Raw genomic sequence first — 8234 nt, 5'->3', positions numbered from 1 at the left:
CTATCCGACTGCTATTAAACCCCGGGTTAAAATCGTAACAGCAACTGTACTACGTTACTGACAAAAGTTAATGCCTTTGTCTTCATTGGGGTCTAAAACCCCACACCTTTTGCATCTTTATTCCATTTCATGAAATTCTATATTTAATATCTCACACCGATGACTAAAAAAAGTAATAATTTGATGACTAATGTAGTATTTTAGCCTTAAATTTAAATACTCAAATATTGAAACCAAAACCATTTCTAACCCTAGTAATATATGATCATAAATACGCATGAAGTACCATGGGTCATCGTGCTCTCTTTTAGCACTAATAGGCATGTGGAAGCCAAATGCTCTCACTTCAATCTGCTCAAACATTTTCACAGAAAAACCAAGGGGGAAGACCATTGGATTACCATAAATTGAGATCCAACATCATTTCAGAGAAAGAGTACATCATATATGTAAAGTTCGGAAATGCCGAAAAATGTTACATTTATCAAAACCTGGAAATGCACAGCTCTCCGATTAGAATCGGCATTCCCCACACTGTATGTTGGGACTGGGATGCTTTCTGCAGAAATCCTTTCAATCCAAAGACATGATAATCAAGACATCACCAGTTCTAAACAAAACTACAGCATGGACCCCGGTACGAACCCAGGAAAAACAGATATTAGTTGTTAGACTGTGAAAAAAAGAAGTCTGAAACTGAGGGCAGATTACTTTGCTAAAAACTAAGCAGATTCAGTATCATACATCAGTAACACATGCATCAAAAATCACCTTGAAGCAACAAATATAGACATGGTTTGTGTGTTTCGTTATGTTGAGTTGTCGTCAATAATGGAGTTAAAGATTGATTGTTCACCGTTCATATCGATTTCTCGGTATTGTAGAGCACCAAGGTGTCTGGTCTCCTCTCATCTGCCAGAAACATTGCAAGAATTAGTATTCATCAGAAGATGAACTTAAAATAAACAACAATGAGTAGCACTGTAAATATTATAGGATGAAGTTTACTGAAGGTTTCTTAAGAAAGTCCTTTTTTCAACTTTTTCCTCAAGCAAGCTATTACTTGCATAGAGAAGTTACTACCATCGACTAGCAGCCATAAGACCTTGTTTGTTCTGAAGGATGGAAATGAACAAGGATTTAAAATGTTTCAAATGGTTAAGAATCATAATCAGTTTCTTTCTTTGAATCTTAACCATTTGATTACTAAATTTTCCATCCTTCCTCATTTCCATCCTTCATATCAAGCAAAGCCTAAATGATCCAATCTTGCTATTATCTAAAAATACAATTCAGTCTATATATTACTCGGACTCGAGTGAAGATACAAATACGTGTCCTATAAAGGTATTTCAAATTTTCCTGAGTTTCTTTTTCTTTCATATATTTGGAGGATATTTTAAGGATCATATATTTACACCATATCCGTATAAATGTCAGAAACGGGTATTTCAAGCAAAATGAAGTGTTAGAACATAGATTAAAAGTCGGCAACAATGGACAGCAGATGCAAGGGAAAGGAGAAAAAAGTGCCATTAGAATTAGCTGTAAGTTAAATGATTCTTCAATTCACTCATACCTTGCTTAGGAGTTGAGTTAATAGATAAACCAGTACTCATGGCTCCAATTCCTTTCAGAACTTCAGTGCCAGAGTTCAGTGCATCGCCTGCCTTATCATCATTTAGGTTCAGATGAGCTGCTGATGGAGAAATATCTTGCTTTGCAGGACCCTGCCAGTACTCCAAATACAAAAGGGTCATATTATACTTAAATTTTCACCAGGATTTAAGCAGACTGGCAAAGCGAAACACATGATAAATAGCTATAGGCTATGTTACTTGGACTCGGGTTTGTCCACGGTATCTTCAAATTTTACTTTTCATGTATTCGTAGTCCTTAAAGGGTCATATCCTCATACTAGTATCTGATATGAGTTGGACGATCATGGCTACTTAAAGAAAGAACTAACAATGGAAAGGGAATAAAAAAGCAAAAACCACGGATTCAAAAACTCCAGATTTCCAGTAGCCAAACTGGACTGATTGACAAGTACCAATTTGATGGCAGTAAATTGCAAAACAGTCTTAAGAACTTCGAAAAAGAAATTCCAGGATTTTAACACAAGTAGTTGGCTTGTTAAAGGAAAGCCAAATTCTTGTGCAAGTTTTTGTACGCTGGAAATAAAGGAAGAAGGTATTAACCATGTGGGTGGATAGATCAGACTGTGCCAAATTCGTTGAACTTGGAGCAGGAGCTTCTGTATCAAGCAATAAATAATCCTTCTCATCAACATCAGCTTGTTTATGATCTCCAGAATCCTGCCTCACGCTTCCCAATTTACTATTGCAATCACCGTTTAACACAGTATCCCCAACTTCTACATAAGCCCTTTTTCTGAAATGAGTAGACAATTTTAAGCCAAGCCACAAGTATCCAAGATATAATTTATGCAGTGACTGATGATGGTTAATCCAGAATTATCTAAAATAATTCTGCAACAATCATCGATGGTGGCTAAAGGAGAAAGAATGTGGCAAGAATTTTCTACCGGCTGGGATTATGGTTGGGTACTTGTACAGGCACGTTAGCAAAAAGTATTCCTCGAAGAGGCTTCCCGTCTATAATAGTTTCGATGGTATATCCATGTGGGAAGCTCTCAGTAACCTTAGCTTGAAATGTCTTTTTTCCTCGAAGCAGGACTTCGTTTGATGGAAAATTCTCAATTCCTGCAGAATTGGGCAGTACATGACTGATGAGTGCACAAATGATAACAATTTTCTAAACTTAAATCCCAATAATGAAACCAGGCTCTTTTGGCTGTTTACAGACTTAACTTATAATAATAATAATTTCACTGAAACTAAAGTTTCGGTTAGGACTCCAATAACATTTCACCACCATGCAAACTGCAAAGAATAGCATAAAACACAAGTAACCTGGAGGTCTAAAAGTCCCTTTTTGTTTTCTTAAGTTTATGTTTTGTGCAAAGCATAGCACAGAACTTCGGTAACAAGTAACCCAAAGTCTGATTTTATTGTTTATAATTACATATGAAAATAAAGCAAGATTCAATAACCAAACACTAATTTTTGTTGTGCTTGTCATTGGAGTTATGTGGTGTGGTGATAAGAGTAAGAACGAGAGAGAGAGAGAGAGAGAGACCCTTAAACAGAATAAGAGTGACTGGTTATAGAATAAGAAAATAAATCAGAAGACAAGTAAAAGAGTTCTTACTCGGTTGGCCAGAGCTAGATAAAGGAATGGGTTGGTTCACATCATTGCCAACTTCAATTCTAAGGAGAGCTTTATCGCGTCCAAAATTGGAAAGATTTTGTTCTTGACACTTAAGCTTCAATTGCTTTCTCAAGGATAACTTCTCTAGCTTCCTTTCATCCCGTACAACAAGTCCTGTGAGTCATAATAACCAGTATTGGAATCTTGGCTGAAGGTTAACTAAAGATTTATGGAGTTCCACGATCGAAATCAATCATATATAAAAAGCAGCCAAGGATGTAATTTTTCTTTAATCAAGGTAAATAGTATATTTACACTAAACCTGTGTGTAAGTAGTACAGGTCATCCAGTGCCTCAAGAGTCTTGTCGCAGCCACCAATAAACACAAGAACACCACTCTTAAGGGGATCCAAACAATCCCCAGCAACAGAAAATCGAGCAGAAGGACCATCACCCATAGTTATCACCTTGGTCCAAATGCTGGTATCTGTGCCAATGGTAGGAAACGTAAATTATGAACTAGCCACACTAGTGCCGAGCATTATTTCATCAGTAAACAACCCATTCGGGCCACACGGACAGAAATATGAACAACTGGATAGCTAAAATATTGCATTTCCCTCCACTTTGAGACTCAAATTTCTAAAACATTCACAATTATGATTTCAAGAAATAGAAAATTCAATTGGCAATCACATGATTAAATTATGTAGACATACCAACATCAAGCATGTAGAGATCGTCATAAAGATTCTGAGCATCCGTAAATCCCCCAAAAACAAATAAGTTCTTGCCGAAAACCACAGTAGAGTGGCCAGCACGAGGTGTCAACACCTGGCCAGAGGTATTCAGCTCTTTCCATGCAAGAGTATCTAGTACATATAACGAAATTCCAAGAACAAAATTACAAGGATAATAAGTCAGATGTCTGATGTAAACTAAACAAACTTAAGACATGAATGCATACATAGAAGAACACATAAATGATGTACTTGTAGAAAAGAAGAAAATCAAACCTGTATCAAGGATATGAACATCAGACAAATAGTAATCATGCCCATCTTCACCACCAATCACAATAATTTTATTCTTCCATGATGAGCAAGTATGGCTATCACGAGCAGATGGTGGGTTCCCTGATGTTGCAGCGCGTTTCCACACAAAGGTCTCTACAAGCAAAAAGTTCCGGGAAAATAAAAACATGTATAAAACATAGGGAAAATGTCCCTTCAGCCAAGTGTTTCGAGCCATATAAAATACAATTCAATTCCGATTCTTAGAAGTACACAAGTAACTTGGGATCAAATTAACAAGCCAACATTAGCCAATACAATAAGATAAGAATAAACCATTGTCAAGACGTTTACCTGTATTTAGAATGTATAGGTCATTGTAATATATTTCATCATTGTAATATATTTCATCATTGTTATCAGAAGACTTTCCGCACCCACCAAATATGAAGATTCGTTTACCAACGAGAGCTGCACTGTGACCCTCACGTGCCTCTGGCCCTTCACCTCTTACACTTGGACAGATCCATGTGTGTGTGACTGCAAGATAAGCATGTCAGGAGTTAACGTATTTTCTAATATTAATTGAAGATGCCCACAGATGGTTTTCAGCGATGACTTTAGGCAAAATAAATAACAAACCACGTAATTTCATTTCAATGAAAAAACTCAGAAGGAAACTGTTATGTTAATTATTAGGCTTAATTACTAGGAAAAGAATATTATATTTTCGGGAAAATAATATTATTATTTTAGTACAGATCAGTTTTGTCATTAATCGGAAAATGTTGAGAATTTCTTGGTTTTTTAGAAAGATTTCCTTGGTAGGATTACTTGGTTAGTATGTCTTCCAATTGAACTGTGTAAGCTCCCTGTAAAAGAGGCAAATTGATAATTGAATAGGGCAAGCTAGAATTTCAAAAAAAAAACCTATAAGATCTTCATCTGTCTTTTAACGAGTCCTAAGGTTTCAATCTCCCTTTAATGAGCTGAAAGGTTTCAATCTCCCTTCAACGAGAAGAAGTATCCGAGTTATAGGTTTTTCCAAGAATAAAGGTAAGGCAATCACTTTTGACATTCTCATTAATCACCCAAAAACCCCGATTCGTAAGCTGGGACCGTAACAAAAGGACAACGGTAAAATAACAGAAAAAAGAAAAATGTTAACTTCGTGTGATCGCTTCAATAGCCATCTAGTAGTTGCCTTAAATGTCTTTCCATTTCTACCCCACTCTCCACAAATATAAGTATTATTTTTAAATTATATAATAAAATAATATGTAACAAAAAAACTTGGTTCTTTATTCACCCAAGTAATATGAATATAAGAGTTTCAGAGTGCTCGATTGAGAATACAACTTCCTCAGAGTCATGAGAGTAAAAAATTACAAGACTGTCTCACCAAGTACAAGACTATCTCCAAAGAACAGTAATTCCTACAACAAACTTAAAAAGGAAAAATTATGTTGATTCCTATCACTGGAACTAAAATGAAACCGGATTGAAAAGGAAAACGGGTAACGAGAGGTGAGGAAACTGAATTGTGGGAATAACTCACCAGTGTCTAATATATATAGATCCTTGAGAGGGTTCATCCCATCAGTACCACCAAAAACAAATAGATTGTCACCAACGGTAGTACAACTATGGCTGTCTCTTGGCGTTGGCGGTGTGCCTTTCGTTTCTAGTTGGCTCCATGTCTGCTTAGCTGCAAAATTGCAATATTTAATCACATGAACGATTAAAGAACCTCCAAAAGAACTCCTAGGATCATAAATGATATTAAAAACAAGCTAAGTCTGAAAATATAAATACAATCAATTAACTGGTACAAAAAAATATCAAGAAATGGCATGTTATATGGGGTAAATGGTTCCAAAAACATTATTTATTTATTTATTTTTGTTTAAAGCCAAACCAGAATGGAATCAAGAAAAATAGTATGCTGAACCAAAAATACCCACACAAAAATGTCTATGAAAAAAAACTACCCGACAATCTTTAAGTGGCATATGCATGGAATCATTCCTATCAGCAATAAATGTTAAACCAAGCATATCAGAGCATTGATGCTTACACAATAAAACCCTAGAGAAATAAGGTTCAATAACATTTCCACCAAGAGAATCACTTGGCAAAACATATACAACACATTGGAGATCCAAAGTATAACTTAAATACCAAACACAAGCTACACTGTATAAACTCAAAAATTCATTTAAATATGAAAAAAGTGGGAAAATTATGAAAAGAGAAAAGAATTGATTTTTTTTAGAAAAAAAAATTACTAGTGTCAAAGACGTGAATTTGATTGGTTTGACAATTATCCTTGCCATAACCACCAAAAACATAGAGAAATCTGCCCCCTTTAATTGTGTTGCACGTATGTCCCCATCTCTTCCCTGGCCCAGCATATGCTTCTCCCACACCTCCTACTTCTTTTGGGTACGACTGAACCTTTTCCCACCTCATTTTCTTTTCCTGGAAAAAGGTTGAAATTTTTCCAGTGGGAAAGTGAAGGAAAGTTTCAATCTTCGAAGAGAAGATGGGAATTTATTTTTTCTTTTGGTTTTTTTGTTTTTGGGGATTTGAGAGTTCATGCAAACAAACAAGACGAAAAATAAAAATTCAAAAACAAAACGAGGATTTCGTTTAAGGAAATACTTGAGGGATGGATTAGAAATTTTAGAACAGCAGAAAGAGGAATCTGGTGGGCTTTACCTAGAAACTCGAAATAGAACTTGTGTACACGTGTCACTCGATGAAGGACAAATACTTATAGGGCGGGTAATGTAGACACGTGTCAAGATTGTATCAGTTGATATTTCCACCTTAGAATGGCCCGTCGTCTGCCTTTTGGGCCTTTTAGGTTTCCCACTTTTACTAGCCTAGCCCAGACTTATTCTGCAAAATTAAGTGATAAAATTTGGAGTAAAATACATAAATGGTTCTGGTGTTGCTTTGTAGAGTCTTTATATCATTGCAAGTTATAAAATGATCTTTCAATTATAAGAAATTATTTTTTGAAGCTCCTGACTATTAAAAATTATAAAATAGGTATTCAATTATTCATATGTTTCATAATCGTCATTTTCTATTAAAAATTTGACGACGATTTGAGTTGGACGTTAACATGCTAATTGAGATATGATAAAGTTTGATCCCAAAATCTTAAACAACTATCATATCCAATTAGCAGATTAACATCTAGCTCAGATGACCGTCAATTTTTTTTATGGGAAAGAACAAGTTTGAAACATATAAATAGTCAAGTGGTCATTTTGTAACTTTTAATAGTCAAAATACTCAACAAAATAATATCCTATAATCATAGAGCCATTTGTATATTTTACCCAAAACTTTGTTTATATTATCTCATATAACATAGGTTTAAATTCTATTTTTTAAAATATAATACATTTTTTACCTCATGAAAATATAAAATAAAATTTGAATAAACGATTAATAGTTAAAACATTTATAATCTAATCAGATCATGAAACATTTTACAAATTATCCTACACAACAACGTAAAATATTGGCCTCTGATATTTATTATCCTACCTTCCCCAATGCTTGCAGGTACAGTTTTGGAAAATTCCTATTATATATTTCAAGATTTTTTTTGCCCTCGTATACATCCTTTACAGATCCATGTGGGTTTCTGTTAATCTCTATAAAAAAATATTTTTGAAATCAATGCAACACATAAAACTTGTAAGATAAATCAGATTGTCACAAATTGGTTTTTATCTATAATATGAAAGTTTCAAACGTCAATATTCATCTAACACCCAATGTATATGTACAATATTAACCATTTTCAATATCATCAAATCAATGTATATTAAATGAGAAAATATCTAAACTTCAATTTTAGTTTCATTGAGATATAACAGTGGCAAAATATAATCTCACAATCTTATCATATATAATTTTTTATTAAAAATATATATGAAGGGTATATAGGTAAATTATTATAAATAT

At 34.4% G+C, this 8234-nt stretch overlaps 1 protein-coding gene across 2 annotated transcripts; it reads right to left on the bottom strand.

The window, feature by feature from the left end:
• Window positions 1–453: 453 nt before the first annotated feature.
• Window positions 454–6897, bottom strand: LOC120142923 (kelch domain-containing protein 3-like). Of its 2 annotated transcripts, XR_005517899.1 has the most exons (12): window positions 6536–6897; window positions 5806–5955; window positions 4602–4787; window positions 4251–4403; window positions 3954–4106; window positions 3557–3721; window positions 3235–3408; window positions 2549–2726; window positions 2202–2394; window positions 1580–1730; window positions 772–912; window positions 458–620 (listed from the first exon to the last, which is right to left on the bottom strand). XR_005517899.1 is itself a non-coding variant. In XM_039157389.1 (11 exons), exons 1-11 carry the CDS (start codon window positions 6717–6719, stop codon window positions 860–862), a joined length of 1740 nt encoding a protein of 579 aa, XP_039013320.1. In that variant the 5' UTR covers window positions 6720–6897; the 3' UTR covers window positions 454–859. The 2 variants fall into 2 exon arrangements, 1 of the variants encoding a protein (XP_039013320.1); XM_039157389.1 differs by having other exon boundaries at window positions 454–912.
• Window positions 6898–8234: the final 1337 nt, after the last annotated feature.

This window comes from Hibiscus syriacus, unplaced genomic scaffold, assembly GCF_006381635.1.
Source record: "Hibiscus syriacus cultivar Baekdansim isolate YM2019G1 unplaced genomic scaffold, ASM638163v2 tig00002237_pilon, whole genome shotgun sequence".
NCBI lineage: Eukaryota > Viridiplantae > Streptophyta > Magnoliopsida > Malvales > Malvaceae > Hibiscus > Hibiscus syriacus.
Note: the sequence above shows the minus strand (reverse complement) of the source record. Positions and strands in the feature narration are given on the sequence as shown.